This window comes from Camellia sinensis, chromosome 7 (genome assembly GCF_055761805.1).
Source record: "Camellia sinensis isolate YWXY chromosome 7, ASM5576180v1, whole genome shotgun sequence".
In the NCBI taxonomy this organism is placed as follows: Eukaryota; Viridiplantae; Streptophyta; class Magnoliopsida; order Ericales; family Theaceae; genus Camellia; species Camellia sinensis.
In genome coordinates this window covers 191,432,812-191,459,122 of record NC_138967.1, presented here as the reverse complement: position 1 = coordinate 191,459,122, position 26,311 = coordinate 191,432,812, and the positions used below count along the sequence as shown (strand labels likewise).

The 26,311-nt window shown below is 39.8% G+C and overlaps 3 protein-coding genes and 1 long non-coding RNA gene across 15 annotated transcripts in view; all 4 read left to right on the top strand.

Moving 5' to 3' along the window:
* The window catches only part of LOC114319984 (uncharacterized), a 281,641-nt gene that overhangs the window by 227,875 nt on the left and 27,455 nt on the right, over window positions 1-26,311 (top strand). The gene's annotated exons all lie outside the window — the stretch shown is intronic.
* The window catches only part of LOC145788823 (uncharacterized), a 283,308-nt gene that overhangs the window by 238,399 nt on the left and 18,598 nt on the right, over window positions 1-26,311 (top strand). The gene's annotated exons all lie outside the window — the stretch shown is intronic.
* LOC114282708 (uncharacterized) lies at window positions 6,623-8,312 on the top strand. The gene is made up of 2 exons (XM_082877248.1): window positions 6,623-7,016; window positions 7,104-8,312. The coding sequence occupies exons 1-2, from the start codon at window positions 6,741-6,743 to the stop codon at window positions 8,310-8,312; spliced, it is 1,485 nt and encodes a 494-aa protein (XP_082733374.1). The 5' UTR covers window positions 6,623-6,740.
* On the top strand, window positions 17,832-20,815 carry LOC114268358 (cytochrome P450 71D10). Its single transcript, XM_028209512.2, has 2 exons — window positions 17,832-19,660; window positions 20,073-20,815. The coding sequence occupies exons 1-2, from the start codon at window positions 18,704-18,706 to the stop codon at window positions 20,697-20,699; spliced, it is 1,584 nt and encodes a 527-aa protein (XP_028065313.2). The 5' UTR covers window positions 17,832-18,703; the 3' UTR covers window positions 20,700-20,815.

The following is a 26,311-nucleotide window of genomic DNA, read 5'->3' as shown; positions in this document are numbered from 1 at the left end:
CCAAGTAGGAAAATGGGCCGCGGGCTTATCTTAATGTTTAAGAGAGGGGCTTGCTTCTGAGTGATCAAGTAAGAGAATGGGCCGCAGGCCTATCTCAATGTTTAGGAGAGCCATTGTTTATCAATCCAAGTACAAGTGAGCCGGGGGCTGATTGTATTGTTGTTTGGCCTTGGAGCTAGGTATGAAGGACCATGGGCCCTGCGGGGCCATGGTGCTGTATGTTGCAGGGCTCTTCATATCTAGATATATTTGGGCTTGTATATATGCTCCCGTTTAGGCTAAGCATATAGTTTTGGTTGCCTTGGCACATGGCGCCTATAGGGCTCGCCATGTATCAAACATACGACATGCCAGACGTGGTGCCTTATTGGTCTGCCACGCAGGTGGGGTTTTGGTGATGTGGCATCTGTAGGGCTTGCCACGTATTGAGCTTGATACAACTACCCACAATAATGCCCCCCTGTACAGATGCTCTTATAGCTGATGAGAGTATTTGTACATGACTATGTTAAAAAGTTTTTTTTTTTTTTTTTAAAAAAAATAATATTAACTCATGCAGACAAGTATTCAGATAGAGCCGTCTAAAATTAAGCTTTTGATATAATGGGGGCATTTGGATTGCTCATGGAGAGTTTACATTTTAAATTTCATCCGGTGCGAGCCGGCCGGATAAAGATGTGGGCTTGTTGGGTGATGGCTTGATTCCGGGGAATTTCCACTACTTCACAGGAGATTTCGGCTTCATTCCATAGGCACCAGATTCCGCCTCTCACCCTTTCCATACCGCTAGGAGGGGGGGGCAATGGTCTTGGTGTTAGGAAAGCCCATGATTTGGCTCATGAACTGGGCCTCGCTTCCTTCTTTTTTTGTGTTTGTGATGATGACGAGGTGGAAGCGTCTGCTGGAGTGTAGACGCATGTAGTGTTGGAGGAAGTTGGGGCGAGTGACACCCTCAGTGTTGAAGAAGAGGATGTTAAGTGGAATGTTGAGCGGGATGTTTGGCTGGGCACTACGGGAAACGCTCTCTTCTCCTATGTTGAGATCTGTAAGGCTCTCTATGTCCCATCCAAGTCCCAAATCTTCATTTGGGTTTACCAATGGCGCTGACATAATGGAGATGTGGTGGTCTAGATCTCTCTCTGTCGGTCTTTGTGAGAGGATGTTGATACGGATCCTCTCGAAATGTGGGACTAACACCTGATTTGCCTGGTAGGTGGATCCCTGGAGAGTGAGGTTGATTTCTTGGTTTATCAAAAACCAAGTATGGGACAGTGGTATTGTGTAAAGTTCTGGAATGGTTAGTGCCTTGTACCATCCTCTTATTTTACCCTGGAATTCTTCCGACACATCTACTACTGTATGAGCAGATATTGGGTGTTGGATCCAAGGGGATTCGAATAGTTGATCTTGGAATTGCCATGGAGGCATGGAGAGCATCTTTCGAAAAAACTCACACACAGGGCGGCGATGCGTAGGAGTGGAGCTCGAAACTTTAGAGGTGGAGCTCGAAGCTCTTTAGCTTGGACCTCTTGGGTTTGGAGCCTTGTTCACCGGCCGCCAAATGGTGTTATCTCGGTGCCTCTGGCCGCCGGAAGCCATTTAGAGAGGATGGGTTGAAGGGAGAGTGTTAGCAATTAGATATGAATTTGCCTGCGTTTTTGTGTGTTGTTGCCCTGTATTTGTGCTCTCTTATAAAGACGGGGAAGAGTGGGTGAATTCATTGATTTTTGCAGCTTTTTGTTGGGAAAGAGCGATCTATGGAGAAGACAACTCATCAATTGGACTTATAGGTTTAGAGCAGACTACTAATAGTAGCTGATTTGGAGCTGCTAGGTAGCGTGCGATAACTTGAGTGAATTTTTTTTTTTTTTTTTTTTTTTGAAGAGTCTAAGGTTGTTGCAGTCTGCTTTTAATATTTGTAACAGGCAAAGAGAATTTTTGATTGGTTTAAGGATTTCCCTTGGGAAGTGTACATAAATTTATTTAATCTTTTTTTTTTTTTTGGAACTTCTCGTCCTGCTTGAACGTTGCATTATTGCCACATAAAAGATTGTGTATATTTTGGGTATAACTTGAACTTGTTCGAATCATTGGAATAGTGAGCTCGCTGTTTTGTAGAGATAAAAGACTCTCTATATATACATATATATATATTATTTTATTATATATATATATATATATATTTATTTTTTTTTGAATCAGGATCTCTGTTTGCTCCTTTTTACCCATTATACAGAAGGGTGTCTCGTGGACATGGTTACACAGAGTTAGGTTTCTTAGATTAATGGACCATAAAAAGATTAATAAAAAAACGTTATTTGGCGAGTCTAGGGTTTTGTTGTACCATTCTGTTTGGGTTTGGGTCTAAGTGTTCCACAGTCTCTCGATCCAAGTGGAGTGTTGGGTTGCTATGTTTTCTGTCCCTCTTTGTAAGCTTGGTTGGCTGTCCACGTTGTGTTCAAGCTGTAAAGGGGATATAGCAGGACGAAAGCTGTCGGAGGTCGTCATTGGTGGGTCGCAAGGGTGTGGAGTGGTGCGCAGTGGTGAGGCGACTCTCACACTGTCTCGGATTGAAGCAAATTGCGACGCTGGAGGGTCGGTTGCTGGGTATAGGAGAGAGGCTAGATGTTTATATTATTGGGTTCAAGGTGGTGAATCGAACTTCGAAGTCGCGAAGGGGGAAAAAGGCGAGTCGAGTGGAGGGAGAAAGGAGGGAAGAAAAATGCTGCGAGTTGCGGAAGTCACCGTTACGTGAGCCGCAGGGGTGCTGTGAGGCGATCGGTTAGGCTGTCGGAAGTTGAGTTCTGATTCTGGTTTGGCTGCTAGGGCTGGGTTCTGTTTGGGTCTTGATCGAAGGACCTGTGCGTGAGCTATCAGCAACAAGGGTTGGGTGTCAATCTGTTTGATTCGGTAAAGTTGGGTTTCTAAGGGTTATTGCTATAGGTGGATTCTGAGAGGAGCAACGAACCAAGAAGGGAAAAAAAAAAAAAAAAAAAAGAGAGCTGCGGGAAGGGGAAGAAAGAAGAATGGCAGTCGCTCGCAGAGCTCGTCGCGATTGGGGCTTCCTAAGGTTGTAAAGGTATGAGTCTGTGCACAGTTGATTTGAATTATGTTTTCATGTATAGATTCTTATATATATATATATATATAGTGTTATTTTGTGGAAAATAGAAGGCTGTTGAAAAATAAAGGTGAGCCCCGAAATAATTTTTTATTTATTTATTTTATTTTTATTATATTTTTATTTTTATTTATTTATTTAATATGTATATATATATATATATATATATTTTCTATTTTTTTGTTTTGTTTTGTTTTTTTTTTTGGAGCAAGAGGCAGATCAATAAAAAAGGGTTGTATTATGGAAAAGTGGAGAGGTCTATAATAGAATTGTTAATTAGGTAAAAAGTGAAAATGTTGGAAAGTAATTAATAACGAATAATGGAGAAGTGTATGCTGAATAAAAATAAACTGTTAGAATAAATATCGGAGAGCTATTTGGCAAAATTTTAGTATTGTATTGAGAGCTATGAGGTTTTATTATTATTATTATTATTTTATTATTATTGATAGGTCGTAAATAGAAAAGTTGAACCGAGGGAAGCCCCAAAAGGATTTGGAGAAGTATAAATAAATAAAATAAATAAAATAATGAAGGGGCTTATTTATTTTATTTTACGGGGATGAGGTAATAGAGGCGAGGGAGGCTCAAGAGTTTTTTTTTTTTTTTGATGTATTTATTTATTTATTTTTATTTTTTTTACAAACAAAAGAATTTTGTGAAATAAAGAAAGATGAAGCGAGGGAGGATTGGTGCGAGGGGAGTGGCGAGGGAAAGTAAAGATTAATAGGAGGGATGGTGGGTGTTGCGAGGGAAAGGGGCTATCCCAAAATATGGGTTTTGTTATGCAAGGGAAATAGACTATCTCAGAATAGGGGTTTAGCCTTAGCGAGGGAAAGAGATTTTTTTTTTTTTTTTTTGGGGTGGGAATAGTAAGAAAATTTATGCGAGGGATAGAGGCATGTGAGAGATAGAGGCCTAGCGAGGGGAAGAGACTTAACTCAAATTTTTTTTTTTGATGGGAAGGGTTGTGCGAGGGGAAGGGGCTATCCAAAATATGGGTTTTGTTGGGTTTTGTTATGCGAGGGAGAGAGGCTATCCAAAATATGAGTTTTGTTAGGTTTTGTTATGTGAGGGAGAGAGGCTATCCAAAATATGGGTTTTAGCGAGGGAGAGAGGTATCTCAAAATGTGAGTTTTGTGATGCGAGGGAAAGGGGTATCTCAAAATATGTTTTTTTTTTTTTTAATGAAAATAAAATAATGAAGGGAAAGGGGCTATCCCAAAATATGGGTTTTGTTATGCAAGGGAAATGGGCTATCTCAAAATAGTGCCTTATTCTTAGCGAGGGAAAAAGATTTTTTTTTTTTTTTTTTGATGGGAAGGGTTATGCGAGGGGAAGGGGCTATCCAAAATATGGGTTTTGTTGGGTTTTGTTATGCAATGGAGAGAGGCTATCAAAATTTGGGTTTTGTTAGGTTTTGTTATGCGAAGGAGAGAGGCTATCCAAAATATGGGTTTTAGCGAGGGAGAGAGGTATCTCAAAATGTGAGTTTTGTGATGCGAGGGAAAGGGGTATCTCAAAATATGTTTTTTTTTTTTTTTAATGAAAATAAAATAATGAAGGGAAAGGGGCTATCCCAAAATATGGGTTTTGTTATGCGAGGGAAATGGGCTATCTCAAAATAGTGCCTTATTCTTAGCGAGGGAAAAAAACATAAATGTAGGCGAGGGATAGAAACATACCTGGAAGGCGAGGGAGAGATGAATTGCGAGGAAAAGGCCTAACTCAAAATAGTGCCGTAGCGAGGGAAAGATGACTTTTCTTTTTTTGATAAAATGCAACTCAAAAGTGAATGACATTTCTGATTTGTAAATCTTGTGTTGATGTAGAAAAGGCGAGCTTTTGTGATATGGCTAAAGTAAAAAAGGGAAGTGTTGTGTCCCGTTGCAGTGCGCAACAATCACTAGCAGGTTCTTCTGGCATTTCCCAGTCAAAAGAGGGTAAATCCAAGAAAAATCTTTTTAAGGCCAAGAAGGACGCAGATCCTCCAATCGTCCCTCCAGCGGAATATTGGTGTAGGGCACCTTTCTTTGGTGCCATGGATTTGTTTTGGGCGAGGGTGGATTTATTTGATGACAATGGAAGGGACCCGACTGATTCAACTGATTTCTTTCTTGGTGGGGTTGAGCCAGAGAAAGGGGTTGAAGCTTTTGTTCCTCCACAGTCTATTGTACGTTTTCATGTGGAGAGGGGCCCTTATCCGTACTCTTTTCCAGCTTTTGAGGATTATACGGGGCCTAAAGATGACTTTGATGTCTGGAGCGCAGCTATCTTTCGTCATCCCTCATATTGTGAGGTGCTTGCTGGAGCTAAGATTGCTACTGCTATTTCTCAGTGTATGCGAATTAGACGGGAGCCATCTTGGCTGGAGTTCGCATTGTCACGTTGGAGTTCAAGTTCTCATACTTTTATTGCACAATGGGGCGAGACAACCCCTACTCTAGAGGATGTAGTTGTTTTGACGGGGTTAGAGCATCTTGGATCGGCGAACCCTAGCGTAGGAAGTTTGTCCCTTAGCCAGATGGCTATTGTTGGGAGATTGGAGGAGGCCGTGGCACCGGCAGGGAAGTTATTAAGTCGTTATCAAAATAAAGTGTTAGTAACATCTCGATCACGAAAACGCCCAAAAAACACTTTCGGGGGATGGCTTCGGTACTGGTTTCGAGATCTTAGCCATCAGGTGCAAGGAAATGCGGAGGATGGATTCATAGGTCCAGGGATGGAAGGGGACAAGTGGGGGAGTATTGAGCATTTAGCTGCTTTCATTACATATTGGTTGTCGCGATATGTCTTGATGGGTAGACCCCAAGACGGTATTTGCCATGAGCACTTTCCTCTTGCTGCCATTATTGCTTCCGGCCGCTCGATTCCATTGGCTCCTTTATTTCTGGGGGGGCTGTATAGGAGGTTAGATATGTATCATGAGGGTGTTGACCGTTCCAAAGGACGATACGATGTTACCAACTTCCTCCTTACTACCTTTCTGCAGTTGTTTTTGTATGAGAGATTTCCTAGCTTGGCCCCTATGCCAAAGGTGTTTTCCATTGAAAAAAGTGAGCCGCGTTCTGCTAGGTGGGCTGAGGGATGTGTACAGGGGAGTTTGGCCTGCATTTTTTATTTTGAGGACAAGTTTGTTGCTCGTCCTTATGTTATGCCAGTTTGTGGAGTATCATCTACCGTTGCCTACCGCCTAGATGATTGCGAGCTTGTTCTCGAGCCGGGTGTGTCTTATTTGGGGGATGCGGATTCAGCGATAGTTCTTAGCACCGTTTCTGGGTATTTACCTTATTTTCTGGATGGCACATACGGTGTGGTGGCCTATAATCCTTTGAGGGTGGCTCGACAGTTTGGTTTGGACCAAGGGGTTCCTCAATATCTTCCTTCTCCTGCGCCTCCGGTCGCCGACTGTATGCAATTATATGTATACTCTTTTCTTTTAGAAGAATTAAGGCGTCGGGGGTGAGTTGTGCTAGCAAGTAAAGGTAGAATTGGCAGAACCACCCCTAGTTGGAGGAAGTATTGGAGATGTAATCTTGCATTATTTCGGGCTTTTTTGAGTAGTGATCTTGATCCTGTCCATGTTGAGCTCATTCTGTCTGATGACCCTGAGTTATGTATGGCTCGTGGAGAGCGGGGCTTGTCAGCTGCAGATAGGGGGGAACTTAGCCCATTGGCTCGTTTATCTAAGGTGACTATTGCTTTGGAACAAACCCAGATAGTTTCTCCTGACCGACCATCTAGTGCCAAGCGTAAAAGGCCACCCCCTTCCTCCGTTCTTGTTCTAGTGCCTGGGAGAGTACCTCCACAGATTAGAGGTATAGGTCCGCCTACTAAAACCAGGATTGCCCGCCAAGCGAGGGGTTGCTCGACTGACACCATTGATTCGTCACAGGTAAACTCATATCTTGTATTTTGGAATTATTTGTGAGTTTGTGGCGTTTCCAATACGTTTGTATTAAAATACCTGTGTTGTTTGTAGGGGTCGGCTGGCGCATGTCAGATAAAATTGGCGTGGCATAAAGTCTTGCCCATAGGTGCTGAGGACGATGTAGAAAATTCAGAGGATGATGAAGAGGGTTCGGATCAGAGTCTTGAGGTTATGGGGGCAAGAGATGATGTTAAAGACGATGTTGAAGACGATGTTAGATGTGATATGGTTAGTGCTAGGCCTTCTTTGTTGGATACATCAAGTTCTAGGGATGCATTGGTTCCTTTGCGGGCCAAGATTGGAGGTGGTATCCCTATTGCTCGCTTGTTTGAAGGTGGTTGTAATTTTTCACATAGCGATGTGCTTAGCTCACGAGTTGGAGGTGCCAGTACATCCGTGAGCTTGTCATGCGGCATAGGCTCTTCTGCGCCCATTTATTTACATGCTTCTACGACCTCTGCGAGCCTAGAGAGTAATGTGCCCACCATTCCTTCGGGCTCCAAAGTTGGAATCAACTCGCCTATTGTTTCAGTTGGTGCAAACTTGGGTGGTGTGCTCGTACGCGAGTTGTTTGGCTTCATTCTGAAAGGTGCTAGTGATATTGGGGGTAGCCTTCAAAGACCATCACTGCGAGCTATTGATGGAGATTATTCCCTCATTCATGCTACTGATGGAGATTTTTCTCCTATTCATCTTCCCCGTGGCAGTGTGGTTCTTAAAGGGATCGATGGGAAGGAAAAGCTACTGGATCCAGCTGTGTTGTTTGCTGGGGTCAAAGCAGAGTTACTTCCTCGACTGCTCTTTGTTCTTCATTATAAACCGACCACTTTCATGCACTTGGGTAGCTCTTATCTCTGGACTTATTTTTTGGATGGTTTTGGAGAATTCCTTAAGGAGCTTTACAAGTTATCCCCAGAGACAGCTTCTTTTGATGAGGTGTTGGCCCAACGTGCTATTTTGGGCGAATTTCGAGATGGCCGGATTAACAGATTGGAGGTGGGTTGGTTGGATGATTGGTTATCCCTTCTTGAATCCAAGGTCAGAAGGAGGATGATTGAGGCTGAGCTAGGCGAGGTAGACAAGGCTTTGGTTGTTGCTGTACGAGTGGAGGAGGAACGTAAGCTATCTTTTGAACGAGCACAGAAAGCTTTGAATGAAGCAGAATTGGCGTCTTCTAGCTTGAGAGAAAAGAAAGCGATTCTTGAAGCAAGATTGGCGGGTGAAGATGAAGAAGATCAAGCTTCCAGAGTCTTGACTTAGTTGGATCATAGTTTTGTAGCATATGATAACTTTATAGCATATGATAGCTTTATAGCCTAAAACTTTTTTGTATGTTGGAGATTTGGGCCTTCTTTTTTTTTTTTTTTTGTAATTGAAAATCTTCAACTACTTAATGGAGCTGACTTTCGAGTTAAAGCGTCATCTTTTATTATTTGTGATTATAGTTAGAATAAGTGTGAAAAAGGATGATATTCATTGAAGAAGCCCAAATGGGCACAATACATCTTGGTGTAGTACATTATATAGTAATGGGTAATTTCTAAGGATAGTAAGCCTTCAACCATTTCGCATTGATGGGGCTTAGGAGGGTTTGAGAATCAGGCTCAGAAATTCTGTAATAGCCATTTTCATTGACTTCCCTTACTACAAAAGGACCCTGCCACTTGGGTGTGAACTTGTGAGTTGATGTTCCCCTCATGACATGAGGTGCAGCCCGCAACACTAAATCACCTTTTTGGAACTATCTTGGACGTACCAGAGTATCATAAGCTTTAGCTATACGGCTCTGGTAAACTCTAAGATTAGTCTGGGCCTTGTCCCTTCTTTCATCAAGGACTTCCAGCTCTGACGGCCTGGAGTATGGGCTAGTTCCGCTTCGGAGGGCCATGCGAGCTGATGGTATGGCAATTTCCACTAGAAGGACGGCTTCCGTGCCATATACCAACGAAAATGGGGTCATTTGAGTTGGTCTTCTTTTGGATGTTCTGTATGCCCAGAGCGCCATTGGAAGCACATGTGCCCAGTCCCTTTGATAATCCTTGAGAGTCCTTGAAAGGATTATAAGGAGTGTTTTGTTGGTTGCTTCAGCTTGTCCATTTCCCTGGGGATAGTAAGGCGTTAATTTATGGTGTGTGATATCATAGGAGACTAAGAGTTTCCCCACTTGGCGGTTAACAAAAAGGGTCCCATTATCCGACAAGATTACTCTAGGAATGCCAAAACGACATATAATGAATTCTCGAATGAAATTGGAGACAGCGGCTCCTGTTGCCTTCTTCAGGGGGATGGCTTCTACCCACTTAGTGTAAGTCTCTGTGGCTGCTACGATCCATATGTGTCCCTTTGACGGTGGAGAGATGGGGCCAATAAGATCCATAGCCCATGTGTGGAAAGGCCATGGTGAGCTCGAACTATGCAGATCAGTGGCTGGTGCGTGAATAAGGTTACCATGGACTTGACAAGGTTTGCAGCGTTTCGCATATATTTTGGCGTTCGCTTCCATGGTGGGCCAATAATAACCTATATGCAAAAGATGTTGGAATAGCTTGGCTCCGCCTTGGTGCTCCGACCCATGAGCAAGTTCTAAAACTTTATGGATTTCTGCTCCCGATAAGCAGCGTAAAGGCTTCCTGTCAAAGCCACGCCTGAAAAGTTGCCCTTCGTGCAAAAAGAATTTCGAAGCTCGCTTCTTGATTATTGTTGCTGTAGAGCGATCTGGCGGCAATGATGCTTCTTTGAGGTAATCTATATACACCTGACGCCAGTCGGAGGTGATTTCTGCGAAATTACATTCAGCTTTTGGAGGGAATTCCTGGCATTTGGTGCACTTTCCCTGAAGGTCGTTTGCTTCTTTGGCCATAGTAGGCCAATAATATCCCTGTCGTTGTAGCCTCCTGTAGAGGCTCACGTCTCCTGTTCCGCAAGAACGATTGTGAACCCCTTCTAGCTTAGACTTGGCTTCGGTAAAGTCGATGCATCGTGCTAGCAGACCCCCATGCCCTCTGTAGTAAAGGACTCCTTGGTAAATCGTGAAGTGTTTGATTTCGCACAAAGGTAGTTTACCTGAGGGGGCGCGAAGCTCATTGATGATTGGGGCTCTCCAGTCGGCGGGTTCTTTTTTAGGAAAAATAGTTGTTACCGAGCACGACATGGAGCACTTCAGAACTTCTATCTTAGTTGATTCTTCCGCGAACTCTACTTTAGAAGCCAAGGTAGCAAGGGCGTCTGGGTGTCGATTGTTGGAGCGAGGAGCGTGTTCTATCCTTACCGTGTCAAATTTGTCTGTCAACTTTTGGACAATGGTTCTGTATGAGGCTAAAGGGGGCTCTTTGATAGCATAGTCTCCATTGGTCTGCTTGACCACCAAATTAGAGTCGCCTTTGATGCATAGGAGACTTACTCCCAGGTGGAGTGCTGCCATAAGCCCTAATAGCAGGGCTTCGTATTCAACCTCGTTATTAGAGCATTTAAAATCCAGTTTATATGACAAATTGACTTCAGTTTGATTTGGGGAAATAAGGACTATTCCAGCTCCTCCCCCTTTAGAGGTGGACGATCCATCGAAACTCAAACTCCATTCTCCTTCGGTGTTTACTTCAGTTGCTTGGAACTCATCACCTGGCAATTCATCCAAAGGCGGTTCATGTTCTCCACTAGGGAAGTGAGCTAAGAGGTCGGCAAGCGCTTGACTCTTGATGGCCTTGGGAGCTTTGCAAGTGATGTCGTATTCTGCTAATGATAGGAGCCAACGAGCTGGCCTGCCGGAGAGCGCTGGTCTAGTGAGGAGAAAGCGGATAGGATCACTCCTGGTCATGAGATGGATGGGATAAGAAAGAAGGTAATGGCGGAGCTTTTTGGCTACGAACATTAGGGTGAGACAGTGTCGTTCAATGGGGGAATATCGGACCTCAGCCCCTTGGATGACTCTGCTTATGTAGTACACGGGTCGTTCAAGTCCGTCAATTTCCTGGGCAAGCAGAGCGCCGACTGATTTCGGCGTGGAAGTGATGTAGAGGATTAAGGGTCTCGCCGGCTGAGGAGGAGTCATGGAGAGAGGGGATGTTAAAGCTGATTTCACTCTTTCGAATGCTTGTTGGTGTTCCTCATTCCAAATGAGCCTGACATCCTTCTTCAGTAATGAATTGAAGGGTTGTGTTATTTCGGCCATAGTTGGGATAAACCGTCTCAAGTAAGATGCCCGACCAAGGAAGGTTCTCAACTCGTCTAGACTGGTTGGTCGTGGCATATTTTTGATGGTGGTGACCTTTGCTGGGTCGGGGTCTATCCCATGGTGATGAACGATGCAGCCAAGGAACTTGCCGGTAGTGACTCTGAATGCACATTTAAGCGGGTTCATTCTGAGTCTGTATTTCTTACAACGTTCAAAAACTCTTTAGAGGTCTTTGAGGTGACTAGTCTCCTCTTTGGATTTCACTACCAAATCATCAATGTAACATTCCAAGGACTTGTGCAACATATCGTGAAAAATGGTTGTCATAGCTCTCTGGTATGTTGCTCCCGCATTTTTCAACCCAAAAGGCATTACAGTATAGAAAAAGTTACCTATAGGAGTGCGAAATGCTGTCTTTGGGGCATCCTCTGGAGCCATCTTGATCTGATTGTAGCCGCTGAAGCCATCCATGAATGAGAACATATGGTGCCCCGCCGCTGAATCAATCAAGGTATCTATGTTTGGGAGTGGGAACTCATCTTTGGGGCAAGATTTGTTTAGATCTCTGAAATCGACGCACACTCGAATTTGACCATTCTTTTTGATAACTGGGACGATACTAGAAAGCCAGGTGGGATGTTGGATGGGTTTGATAAACCCTGCTCCAAGCAGCTTCACCACTTCGTCCTTGATGTTGAGCTCCACATCGGGCTTATAAAATCTTACTCCTTGCTTGACTGGTCGAGCCAGGGGGATGACGTTCAACCGGTGCATAGTAACATCTTTGTCTAATCCTGGCATTTCTTCATATGTCCATACGAAAACGTTTGAATATTTCCTGATCAACTCAATGAGAGGCCCCCTTTGTTCTGCTGGAAGATCTTTGTAAATGAAGATAGGACGCCTGGGTTCTCCTTCAGAGGCTATGTTGATTTCTTCCAGTTCTTGCTTTTGGGGCCTAGGGCCGTCCTGTAAACACTCCGGAGCCGGTCGGACTTCTTGCAATCCATCTTGCTTGGCGGGGACTTGGTTAAGAGATGAAGTGGCTGCCTTGAGGGGTTTAGCTTTTGAGCCTTTGGCTCCATCCAAATGAGTTACCACAGGACAATAGGATTTGTCAGAGTGTTTATCTGTTGCTGGAAAAGCCACAGCTTTTCTTCTCCTTCTGCTCTTCTTGTCTCTACTTTTTCTATTCTTTGCCATTGGCGAGCGTTGGGCCAGCGCAGACAAGGTGTAGCAACAGTGATCTTCTCCACTTAGTTCACGGTGGACAATTGCTACGTCGTCTAGCTGGGGGTCGGCATTGGTAACATTTGCCAACCCCTCGCACCGTCATAAACGATATACCACTCTGCCATCTTTTGTTTGAAACCTGGTGACTTTAGGGAGCTTTCTTGAGGGCTCTGATTTGGTGAACGTCTTTCTACGAGGTGGTGATGAACCTTCTTCAGAGAGGTCATCCCAGTTAGGTACAGGAGTTCCTCGAAGTGGTAGGGGAGGTTCGTCTTCATTGACATGATTGTAAAATACTGCATCTGCCATGTGAGCTTCATCTACTCGAAAAGGCTTTTGAGAGCCAGCTACGGCTACTACTTCATTGTTGTAGATTGCTTTTACACATTGATAGTAGGTGGACGGAATCGCAACATATCTGTGAAGCCAAGTTCTCCCTAGAAGAGCCTGATAGGTCGTCTCTGCTTCTATAACATGAAACTTAGTAGTAGAGCGAATCGTTCCCACTACTAAGTCTAACTGGACATGACCTATGGTTTTAATTTTTTGGCTTCCAAAACTGGTGATGGAGATGGGTTGTCTGACTAAGTGCTTTTGTGGGATCCCGGCTGCCTGGAAAGTAGAATAAGGCATCACATTGAGTGAAGCTCCTCCATCCATGAATCCTCTTTGAAACTCCATCCCATTGATGAATACTGGGACGTAGAGGGGACGGTTATGTGGAAATGGTACTTGTTTGTTGGCCTCAGTAAAGGTTATTGCCAAGGAGTTATCTCGAAATACTTTCCTTACTGATCCACTTACACTCATGCACGTTTCACCATTCTGCTCTGCAAGTCTTAAAAAGGCCTTGGTGGCTTCAAAGCGTGTTGCTTCAGACAGGCCGAATTGGTTGAAGAACCACTTGAACTTTGTCGATTTCTTAAGTGCTATCACACGTCTAGTCTCAAAGTCCGGACAAGTGGGAGCTGGGAGTTCAGAGAGCTCGCACACCATTGGCTCTTCCATCTCGTCATAATGCGAAAGCATCATGACCGTCTTGCCATTATCCTTATGGCGCGGGAGAGGATCTTTCAAGACATCTTCTGTTTGGCGAGGTAACTCCAAAGCATCTTCAGACATCATCTTTCGAACTAAGGATCTGAGTGCCCAACATTCCGTAGTAGGATGTTTAACGGAACGATGGTATATGCAATAGTCTGCCCGCGCTTGATCCTTTTGGTTAACAGGTTGCCTTGGCTCGGGAAGGTGAACTTTTCCATCTTCTACCCAGGCGTTGAGGAGTGCCTGTGCCTCATTCACTGAGATGGGTAATGGCGGGGGAATTTGATCGAACTTTCTCTTTTTTGCTTGCGGGTCTTCTCTTCCCCAAGAGGAGCCCTTGACTGCATACACGGCGTGGTTGCGTCGGTTAGGCCTCCATGAGGAAGGTTGAGGTGCTGTTGGTCGCCATGAGTGGGGTTGCGGTGCTGCCATTCGTGGCCCTGATCTTACTGTTTCACTTATGTTTCGGGCCGCAGCACATAAATCGGAAAAGTCAGGGAAGTGGTGGTTGACCAGCTGGAGTTTATAAGTCGTGATCATTCCTTCAATGCACAATGATACCAGTTGGTGTTCTTCCATTGGGTCTTGAATGTCTACTGTTTTTTCCCTGAAACGGCGGACGTAAACGAGGATGTCCTCCCCAAGTCGTTGTGTTTCCCTCATAAGATGAAGGGTGGTTAACCTCTCTTCAACACAGAAGAACTTGATGCAAAACTTTTTTACCAAGTCTTCCCATGAAGAAATAGAGCCAGCAGCGAGGTTAGCATACCACGAGAATGCTCGATCTGTGAGGGATTTGGAGAATTCTCTCATGCGGAGGTTTCGGTCTTCTCGGTGAGCTCCAAGGGCGTCAAGAAAGTGTGAAACATGCTCCCTAGCGTTCCTTTTTCGTCCGTCGAAGCGAACAAACTTGGGTACTGTATATCCCGCCGGATATGGAAGACTTGCGATGTGAATAGGGTAAGGAGGACGGAGATCCAATTCTGGGGAGGCAAGGATGTGACCTTTGTTTGTCTGAAGTAGGCTATGTATGTGCTCTTTTACGACCTCCAATGTTAATGGCTGGGAAGGGTTCTGATTTGCTGGAAGAGCTAGAGAGCCAGTCGAAGCCACTGTGATGGGAGCTCCACTAATGGACCCAACTTGTGGTGGGGGTGTCTGGCTGGGAGCTAATGGAGGGAGCGGGGGGCTATTTGTCCTCCCGCTTGGTTTCGCGAGTCGTTTTGCGTGGCGAGGTTGGCTTCTGAGCCATTTTGGGGTAATGGCAGAACGCCATTTTGAGATGATGTAGGAGGGTTTGATGATGATGGGAGCGTAAGTGCCCTTTGTAAGGCTAGCAGGGCGTCCATTAAGAGTTGTTGGTTTTGTTGAAGGGAGGTGACGCTCTCAGTCAGTATACGTAGCTGATCTGTTATCACCGGTTGGGAGGATTGTTCTTTTGGAGAGCCACCGGAGTTGTGTTCCGAGGTCTCCGCCAGGGTCTTCCTACCGCCACCTTGGGATGTCGTTACTCCAGTTCTAGTGTTCTTTTTGGGTGCCATTCGAAGCGAGCACCACTCTTCCCCAGCAGAGTATAATGTGGGTGAGAGGTGTGGTTAGAGGTAGTCTGGGAAGATGGCGGGCACTTCAATGGCTTGGGATCACCAGAGGTGGAGAGGAGGAGGTCAAGGCAAGCTTGGAGAGGGAGAGGTTGGCAGTGATAGACCTTTGAACACTAATGTAAAGTATGAGGGAGTGTTTTAGCATGAGACTTGGTTGTGTTGTTGTTCTTGTGTCTCACTGCATATACGATACGTTATGTAGGCCGCAGGAGTATTGGAGCCCAAGAAACTGTCGGACAGGTGGCTAGTTCTCCTCAATTCTGCCAGAAGTGATATAAGCCCTTCTGCCGTCTGTGGCTTGCCGGTAGGCGGAGAGCAACGTTTCATGACAGGCAGAAAGTAACGTTTCGTATATGCATCGGATGACATAAACGTAAGGTCATTGTTGCCTCTTCTCCAAGCTTGGTCGAGATAGAGTTGTCTTAGCAAGAAGACAACTATCTCGACGATCTCATGACCTCAGCCGCCAGTCCAGTATCCTCTGATGATCCCGAGCAGTAGTGCCTGGGTCCTGCTCCCAACCCAGGCATCCAAGTAGATAAACCTTAGTGTTTAAGAGAGCCAAGGGCTCGCTTCCAAGTGACCAAGTAGGAGAATGGGCCGCGGGCTTATCTCAATGTTTAAGAGAGGGGCTTGCTTCTGAGCGATCAAGTAGGATAATGGGCCGGAGGCCTATCTCAATGTTTAGGAGAGCCATTGTTTATCAATCCAAGTACAAGTGAGCCGGAGGCTGATTGTATTGTTGTTTGGCCTTGGAGCTAGGTATGAAGGACCATGGGCCCTGCGGGGCCATGGTGCTGTCTGTTACAAGGCTCTTCATATCTAGATATATTTGAGCTTGTATATATGCTCCCGCTTAGGCTAAGCATATAGTTTTGGTTGCCTTGGCACATGGCGCCTATAGGGCTCGCCATGTATCAAACATACGACATGCCAGACGTGGTGCCTTATTGGTCTGCCACGTAGGTGGGGTTTTGGTGATGTGGCACCTGTAGGGCTTACCACGTATTGAGCTTGATACAAGTACCCACAATAAGCAATTCGGCACAATTCAGAACTTAGCTTCTAGTATCTTTCCTAACACAATACAAACCTATATGATTTCACTTTTCTCCGCAACTTCCTCTCCAAATTCATAATCTAAACACAAACACAGTCTCACGAACTGCAATTATAAACCTAGTAGAGTCAAATGACTCAACTTTTTTATTAGCATTATAAAAATATAGTTACTTGTTGATTGTGTAAACAAAATAAAGTAGCAATTGAATTAAATAAGATTAAAGTGCAAGTGATTTAACAATTATTGTGAGAAGCTAACGGAAAGTGTTTGCTTAGCCTACACAGCAGGTGGTGTGTTTTAAGTCTTGAACACGTGAATTTTTTTTTTGAATCACTTTCATACTCTGCACGGTTTTCACATGGCTACTCAAATTTGACTCCAATTTATTTAATAATGTGATGCTATGAATGTGTGACTCAGATAGTGACTATGGCCCGTACCATTTAAAACTTTTCGTAGTTGGCAAAGTAGTAGAAGTCACACCCAGTAGATTTGAAAAGGGAAATAGAGAAGGCATGTAAAATTAGGTGAAATATAAATATATTTTATTCACATTTTTTCTATCTTTTTCATTTTTCTTTTCAAATTTCTCCTCAAATCTCCCAACCAAATCCAGCATTATAGTAATTTATACTGGACAAATTGTGGACAATCTTTCTTGGTGATATGCTTAATGGTTGGTAGGTGGTTACTTCCGAATTTACTCAGTAGAAATGAGTTCAATATGATCTTTATTCAGAGAAGTTTTTCATTTGTAAAAATAAAATAAAATAAAATAAAATTCTTCAACTTTTCAACGCAGGTATCATTTTAAATCGTTAAACTTTGAATTGTTGGAAACATTTTCAATTGAAGATGCTACTATGTAGACTCAAGAAAAACAACATCAACCTAAGGTTGTCATGTGGTGTTCTAGAATATGCCCCCCTATAGCATAGAAAATTTTCCACTGTAAATTTTAGCGCCCAAGGAGAGATTAAAAATGAAAAGAAATTAGGGGGTCCCCATTATGCATAGCTTGTAAAAATGAATATGCAAATTACAATTATTGAATCTCTCAGTTTTTAGACTTTGTTTAAATCTTGAATATGAGTTCAGATTTATGAAGACAATTTAAAACCCAAATATAGCCTTAAACAAAGGTCAAATTTTTTATATGAATAACGTATAGTGTCCCAAGCCGCTTTCCTTTCACATGGTTGGTCTCTTCGACGTTATCATGTGGTGGAAAACAGTAATGCTATGGACAAAAAACTATACAATTTTTTTTTTAAAGAGAAATAATATATTATCCAAATTTAATTTTTATGTTGTAAAACTCACTTAAAATGAATCTATCTCACATTATATTTTTTGGGGGCATATATATATATATATATATATGGAGAAAAAACAAACCCTGCCTCTTAAGACTCCAAATTCAAGTTGGATTTTCCTTCATCAGTTGCCACCTTAGCTCAGAAAGACAGGATACATACATATTATTAGGTTGAAACAATTTTGTTTCTTTCTCAAATCAACTCAACCATATCCAGAATCATAATTATTAGGTTGAAACAATTTTGTTTCTTTCTCAAATCAACTCAACCATATCCAGAATCTATACGATCTGATCACGGAATTGAGAGAGAAATTTACAAAAAGACAGTAACAAATTTAAGTTTTTTTATTTTTTATTTTTTTTTATTTGTGCGCGTGCAAATTTCTCTTTAAATTCAAGATCTAAACATAATTTTGGAGTTGCGATGCAAAGAAAATTGTTAAAAGGTAAAATATAATGAAAGTTAAATTTTGTTCACTTTTCTTTTTCTCTTCACAAATCCAAAATCTAAATAGAGTATTATTGGAAAGTATAATATAATACAGACAATGGAGACAAAATTATCTACATTAATTACCAACTATTACTACTTTTTGAGTTAATCATACAAGTCATAAATGGCAACTACAATGACTTTGCAGCAAACAAAAACTAATATAAGAGACATGTCTTCTAACAAGTTCAAGTTGGAAAAAACAAACCCTGCCTCTTAAAACTCCAAATTCAAGTTGGATTTTCCTTCATCAGTTGCCACCTTAGTTCAGTAAGACAGGATACATACATATTATTAGGTTGAAGCAATTTTGTTTCTTTCTCAAATCAACTCAACTATATCCAGAATCTATATGATCTGATCACGGAATTGAGAGAGAGATTTACAAAAAGACAGTAACAAATTTAAGTTTTTTTATTTTTTATTTTTTTTATTTGTGCGCGTGCAAATTTCTCTTTAAATTCAAGATCTAAACATAATTTTGGAGTTGCAATGCAAAGAAAATTGTTAAAAGGTAAGAAAGTTAAATTTTGTTCACTTTTCTTTTTCTCTTCACAAATCCAAAATCTAAATAAAGTATTATTGGAAAGTATAATATAATACAGACAATGGAGACAAAATTATCTACATTAATTACCAGCTATTACTACTTTTTGAGTTAATCATACAAGTCATAAATGGCAACTACAATGACTTTGTAGCAAACAAAAACTAATATAAGAGACATGTCTTCTAACAAGTTCATAACACCTTCTTCAACACAACTTTCCCCCAATATGGAGCTCCAATTCCCACCCATTCCTCTCCTCTTAGCCTCCCTCCTCTTCATCTGCATTCTAGTCAAGAACATGAAGAGAGCCAAACCCAAAAACTCTATTCCAAAACTACCCCCGGGGCCAAGGAAACTACCTATCATAGGAAACATTCACCAACTTCTTGGCTCATCACTAGCCCATCACACATTGAAAAAATTGGCCACAAAATATGGACCCTTGATGCACCTTCAACTCGGCGAAATGTCCACCATTGTCGTCTCTTCACCAGAAATTGCCAGAGAGGTTTTGAAAACACACGACATAGTCTTTGCGCAAAGGCCTTACTCTTTTGCTTCTAGGATTCTCTCTTATGATTCTCAAAACATTGTCTTTTCCCCGCATGGCGATTACTGGAGGCAAATGCGAAAAATTTGCATAATGGAGCTTCTGAGCGCGAAGCGAGTCCAATCATTTCGAGCAATTAGGGAAGACGAGGTCTTCAATCTAGTCAAATCGATTTCTTTAAACAAGACATCCCCGATCAATCTTACCAAGAAGATTTTCTCGCTCACATATGGCGTTACTGCTAGAGCGGCTTTTGGTGGGAAAAGCAAAGGCCAAGAAGCGTTCGTTTCAATTGTTGAGGAAGTTGGAGACTTGACAGGTGGTTTCACCATTGTTGACATGTACCCATCGGTGAAATTGTTTCAAGTGATCAGTGGAATGCGACGTACACTCGAAAAGATGCATAAAAGGATTGATCAGATACTTGAAAACATTTTGAATGAGCATAGAGAAAGAAAGAGAATAACAGAAAGTGGTAAAGGGGAAGCAGAGGAGGATCTAGTTGATGTTCTTTTAAGAATTCAGAAGCATGGTGACCTTGAATTTCCATTGACAGACAACAACATCAAAGCAGTCATCTTGGTTAGTATGTTTTTATTTTTCTATATCATTTCAATTTTCGCACAAAATATAAAATTTTTCTTTTCATAGCACATGATATAATAATAATTAATTGCCAAGAAGAAGTGACACCATGGTCTAGAAAATAGGTAATGATTTGATTAAGCAGTCTATGAGCAATCTTCACTCACTCTGCAGTTTTATCTTTGTTTTTGTTTTTGTTTTTTTTGTGTATGTGCGCGCGCGCGCAGTGGTGTTGTGAAGAGTAAAAAGTATTTTTTTTGTGCAATCCCAAGTGGGAAGTAAGTCTTCGTATCTTATCCGTAAAATTAAAAACTTGAAATTCAAGAGATTCCTATTTTTCTTAGATTTTATTAAATTCCCGGAAGTATCAATAACATGCACTAAAGTATATTAATCTCATCAATTTCAGGACATTTTCAGTGCGGGAAGCGAGACATCATCAACAATCGTAGACTGGGCAATGTCAGAAATGCTAAAAAACCCAGAAGTAATGAAAAGAGCACAAGCCGAAGTACGAAGGGTATTTGACAAAAAAGGAAATGTTGATGAAACACGCCTCCACGAATTAAAATACTTAAACTCATTAATTAAAGAGACCTTAAGGCTACATCCCTCAGCTCCATTGTTAGTTCCAAGGGAAAGCGGTGAACAATGTACGATTAATGGATATGACATACCTGCCAAGACCAAAGTCATTGTCAATGCTTGGGCAATTGGCCAAGACCCCAAATATTGGAACGAAGCAGAGAAATTTGATCCCGAGAGATTTTTTCACAGTGAAATTGATTTCAAGGGGAGAGATTTTGAGTTTATTCCATTTGGTGCTGGAAGGAGGATATGTCCCGGGATTTCGTTTGCGATTCCTAATATTGAGCTTCCACTTGCACAATTGTTGTATCATTTCGATTGGAAACTCCCTGATGGAAAGAATTATGAAGAACTAGACATGGAAGAGGACCTTGGTCTGATTGTGAGAAGAAAGAATGATCTGATCTTGATTCCCATTCTTTATGATCAATCCTCTTTCTTCTGTTGAATAAGATCAGAAAGAACATATGCTAGATACTAATTTTGTATTGTACACACTACTCTACATGAGAGAACTCTGAAATAATGTCAATGTTTCAAATGAGTGATTGTTTTAACGGATCATATGTTTGTGTTTTTTGATTGGCAGATCATATGTATGTATGTTCAATCAATTTATGCTTTTTTATATAGTAGAAGTGTATGAGGAGCTTTAAGTAGATGAAAATCTCTAACTTGCCAATAGCAAACTCAAAAAATGCAAAAATTACATTTTATTAGCCCACATATCAGAACTAAACAAATGCAATAGTTTTATCAAAAGCTGAAGTGTTCAAGACTCATAAAAAAAGAAAAAGAAAAAGAAATTCACAATACACAAGGATCTCTGGAGGAAAAAGTCAAGATATTCAGTTTTATTAGGAGTTTTCTCACTATCCACATAGATTTGCTAGCTTAATTAAAGAGTTGGAGTGACTTATTTTTGTAGGATAAAATTACTACTTAAAAAGTTGATTTGTCTGATAAATGCTAAAAATATTAACTTTTTTTATTGAGAAAGTTTAGGTGGGGTTTGAATTAAAAAAAAAAAAAAAATCTGTAATAGATTTTTTATATATATATTTTTTATTCTTTTACTTTTTAAATCCATCTAAAATAAAAAATCTAAAAATTTAAAATAATATTAATAATTTTTTTTATTAAAGGTAAAAAACATCTAAAAAATATGATTTTCTTTAGTACTTGATGATGCAGTTTGGTCGGAAAGAGATAGATTGGACAGGATCCAGATACTCCATGGGTTGGCTAGCCTTCGTCTTCCCAACAGCACCTGCGACAAGTCCAGCAGAAAGGTTCCGAAGCGAGGGTGGTTCCTTCCTGAGAACCCTCCGACGATCAAGTTAGTTAAGTGTGTGGAGAAAGGGAAGAAGCTTATAAAGAATTGAGAGTAGAGTGAGAGTGAAAGGGGGATCCATTATCAAATGTCCTTTGACTTCCCTATATCTCTTACCAATCATTTTCTTGTTTATTCACACTATTCTATTGACCGAAAGTCTACGGCCTACCTGTTGTTGGCCATAGCGATTTCACCACGACTTAGAGAGAGACGGTTTTACTACATTTAATGCTTGACAGTCTCATTTAATACTTGGCATGTGAGGTCTAATGGCTTGTAGGGTTTTGGTTTGCCACATAGCGGATTCCCTGGTTGACATGTACCCAGCCGGTAGTTGGATTTGACTGCCATGGGTTCTCTGATTGAGCCCACTATTAGGCCTTGTGGTGATAATTAATCAAATGGTTATTCGGGCGGCCCATGTAGATTACGGATTGGACCCTCCTGGGCCATATCCATTAGTACTCATCAAACACGTGAGTGTTTCTTTTAAAAAAATGATTTTTAAATTACAAGTCAAAATCAAACTTAATATTTTTGGGACATTTATTTATAAATCCCTTTTTACATATTTATATTTTATTTAATTTAAATTATTATTTTTTATATTCTAATAAGTCTTATAAGTAATATTGTTATCAAGAAAAATAAGTGAGACTCCTATTATTAGGAAACCCCTACCACCCTTAAAGTGATCTGGAACATTCAAGTGTGTTGGTTTTTTATTTTTATTTTTATTTTTTTTATCTCTCACATGAGTGGTCCAGATCACTTTGGGGGTGGCGGAAGTTCCCAATAACGGGGGTCTCCATCATTACTATTGTTATCAAAATATCTCTAATAACAATAACAATAACAACAACAACAACAACAACAACAATAATAATAATGTGAAACGCGCATTACAATGCTAGGTAGCTCAAATTTTTGTGGTTCAAATGGCTCAAATCACTTAAAACGACGTCGTTTTGAGTGTAAATGAGTGTAAAACGACGTCGTTTTGACAGATTTGAGCCATTTGAGCCACAAAATTTTGAGTTACCAAACATTTTCCTAATGTTTGTATTGACAGTGTGAATGTTCCATAATGTGAACTTTTACACTGTCAATGTAAATATTCACGTTGTCAAATTTATTTAATGTGAATATTCATATCACCATGTTGTTAAGGGTTCAAAAAATATTTATAAAGTTAAAATTGTCCATAAAATACTTTAAATATGATAGCTAAGATTCAGTTGATGAAATGTCCAAAATAATAGGACTTATTAGAATACTAAAATATCTTATGGACTAATTGGGATATAAATACTTGAGAGAGGTTTTTTTAATAAATTTTTCCTTTTTTTTTAATAATCAATAAAATAATAATTTTTTGAAAAATTACCTATAAATCTCATATTAAGGAATGGTGATTCGTTTAATCCCAATAATTTTTTATAGACCGATTAGTCTCATTGATTTTGGAAAGATAGATTTAATATATTACTTATAAATTGGATTTACGATTGTACCTTTGTTTCTGTTATGTTTCCCTTTTCTTTCTTTTTTTTGGTGCTAGAAAGGTAAGATACACAACATATGAGAATCAAATTTGTGATGAATTTTTATATAAGAATCTTTTTTTATTTGAAATGACTTGAAATGTGAGATTCTTCAAACATTCTAAAATGAATCCAAAATTGGCTTGAAATATGGAATTCTTCAAACATTTGGGCAAATGTATAATTTCAAATTACAATACTCCAATGTAACACTTTAAAAAAAAAAAAATTCTTTAATCTATTTTTTCCAAACGTAACATTCTAAAAAAACATGTGGGATTCTTCAAACCATTCTATTAGAATTACAAAGTTTCCTTAGTAAGTTTTGGACAAATATATAATTTCAAACTTGAGTGTTACGTTTGGGAAAATTATACTAATGAGTTTTTTAGTATTTTTGTGTGTGTTACATTTAGGATTACATTAAGAAATTTTTTTGGAGTGTTATGTTTGGAAAAAGTGTACCAAAGAGTTTTTTAATATGTTACATTGGAGTGTTACGTTCTTATTCGTAATGTGAGATTTGTTTCATAAAGAGGAAATATTTAAAATCTCTATAGTGCAGATTGCCTAAATGTGTAATTTCATATTTAGAGAAACTCATTTTTATCTCTAAGAAATTAAATCCAAACGTATAAGTGATTATTCTTTTATGTAATTTTCACTTTAATAGAATCTTTGAGTTCATAAGAAAAAGAAAAAAAATTCGTAAGATCATATTTTTAAGATTTATTCAGTGTTTTTTAATTTTTTGAAAATTAAGTTTTTTATTTTTCATGTTTTTTTTTTAGTGAATATTTTTAAAATTTTAATCAATTTTTTTTAAAACATTTTTAGATGCGCATTACTTAGATATATTTTTAAAAAGTTAAATATTTGTAAAAAAATAATTTTAAAAAATGAATAAATGCACAATAATATGAAAAATATATTGAATTCTTGTATTTTTTTTATTTTTGTATTTAGTGAATTCTCTAAATATTTTTCTGAATATTATACTTTTTAAGTGTATTTATGCTAGGTGTATCTAAAAATTTTAAAAATTACTTAGAATATTAAAAAAATTCAATAAAAATTAAAAAATACAATTTTTTTAAAAAAATTTTTTGAAAAATATATCCTAAAAATTCAGACCAAGCGAGTTGATTAGTACTTTACCTAATTTTTTTTTCCTTGAAACCAAAGAGATTCTAAAATATCTATATAATCTTTTTAATAATTTGATTTAACCATGGAAAAAAAAAAAAAAAAACTCAACTAATTTCATTTTGCCGCGCTCGGACTTCACCAACACACTTGCCCCTTCAAGTTTTTACGGTTAGGGTTTCCCATCTCTCTCTCAAAAAACCCTTTTTTTCCCCATTCTCCGCAAGGTTCTGTTTCAATTCAGCACCTTCAGTGCCAAGGTACGTACGCTCTGTTGTCTTTCGCTCCTACGGAACTCCTCCAATTCTTCTTATTCTCTTTGTCATTGTGCATTCCCTGCATAGTGCATTGATTTTTTTATTTTTTTTTATTTTTTATTTTAACTTTCTGGTTTAATTTTATAATCTATCTATGCATTCGCTAAAACCGCATTTGGTTCGTCTCACCGAATTTAATTTGGTGAAGTTCAGATTTCCTAAGCTTGAAGAACCCTAACTTGGTTCTATGTAGTTTTGGGCATTAGAGGTCAGTTTTCCCAACTTTCATTACTGATTATGTTCGTTTTCACTTCAATTTTATGGAGGTCTTCAATATTTGCTATAAAATTTTAGCAGGGATTCAATTTTTTTTTTTAGAAAGGAAAAATTTCAACTTGATATTTTCTCATGTTCACATCTCAACCTGAACACTTGAGGGGCTCGTGGCCCTACCACAGATCCCGTTTAGATTATCTTTAACTTCTCATTTTGTAGAGCCCTCAAGGTATATCATTCATGAAAAAATTAGTTTGATCTTCGTAACCTTTTTACTTTTTCTCATTTGTCTTAAAAAAAATGGATTATCCATTTTTTAGAGATAAACAAGATAAAATGAAAATGTTATGATTATCAGATCGACATAATTTTTTTTTGGATAATATACATCGAGGTTCTTACAAAATGACCGATTCATATCATCAAAACGGGAATCGTGATGGGCCTCACTGGCCCCTCAAGTTCTCTCATATTGAGATTTGAACACGAGAAGCCTAACCCTTTATTTTATTTATTTATTTTGGTTCAAAATCTTCTTTTCCAGTTTTGCTAACAATTCATTGAAACATACTACTGCCCAAAATATGGTATCTGTTATTGTATATGTGTGTGTGTTTTAGTTTTTATAGTTATGGAGCAATATTATAAAAGAAAATCGAGCATAGAATCTTCATCTTCACCAATTCAGGACGAGTCTCCAAAACAGAGTCGTATAGAAATTGACTTGCCAGACCTTCCTAAAGATCCGGGGCTACGACCTCAGATTACGTATTATCATCGTATCATCTGAGAACAAGGTTTAACCCTTTATGGTTTGATGAATTTGGTAGTTGGTTGGAGTATAGCATAGCTAAAGATGCTGCATTTTGCCTTTGTTGTTATCTTTTTAAACCCATCGTAGGAGACCAAGGACGTGGTAAGTCTTTTGTTATTGATGGGTTTTCAAGTTGGAAGTAAAAAGAAAGGTTGCAAGGTCACGTGGGAGGTGTTAATAGCTCTCACAATCTAGCTTGGAGAAAATGTCAGTACTTACTGAATCAAAAGCAACATATTGAAACAGTTTTCTCCAAGCTATTTGATGAAGCCAAGAGTGATTATAGAGTTCGATTGACTACATCAATTGATTGCATCCGACTTCTTTTGCGACAAGGGATTCCATTACATGGGCATGATGAATTTGAAGATTCAAGCAACCAAGGAAACTTTCTTGAGCTTTTGATGCTTCTTTTAGATCAAAAAGAGAATCATAGAGCTGTTTTGTCAAAAGATGTTCCTGAACACCTTAAGTTGACAGCACCTAGTATTCAAAAGGATATTGTTAATGCCATTGTGGTTGAAACTACCAATGCTATTGTTAAAGAACTTGGTGATGGCATGTTCTCTATTGTCTTTGATAAATCTTGGGATGCATCGATGGAGGAACAATTGATTGTTTATTTGAGATATGTGGATGGGTAGGGGATCTGTGATTGAGCATTTTTTGGGTATTAAACAAATTTCT

Coding starts and splice junctions, on each gene's coding strand:
- LOC114268358 (XM_028209512.2), top strand. CDS start 18,704: ATGTCTTCTAACAAGTTCATAACACCTTCTTCAACACAACTTTCCCCC. Junction 19,661..20,072: donor ACATCAAAGCAGTCATCTTG/GTTAGTATGTTT, acceptor CATCAATTTCAG/GACATTTTCAGTGCGGGAAG.
- LOC114282708 (XM_082877248.1), top strand. CDS start 6,741: ATGGCTCGTGGAGAGCGGGGCTTGTCAGCTGCAGATAGGGGGGAACTT. Junction 7,017..7,103: donor ACACCATTGATTCGTCACAG/GTAAACTCATAT, acceptor TGTTGTTTGTAG/GGGTCGGCTGGCGCATGTCA.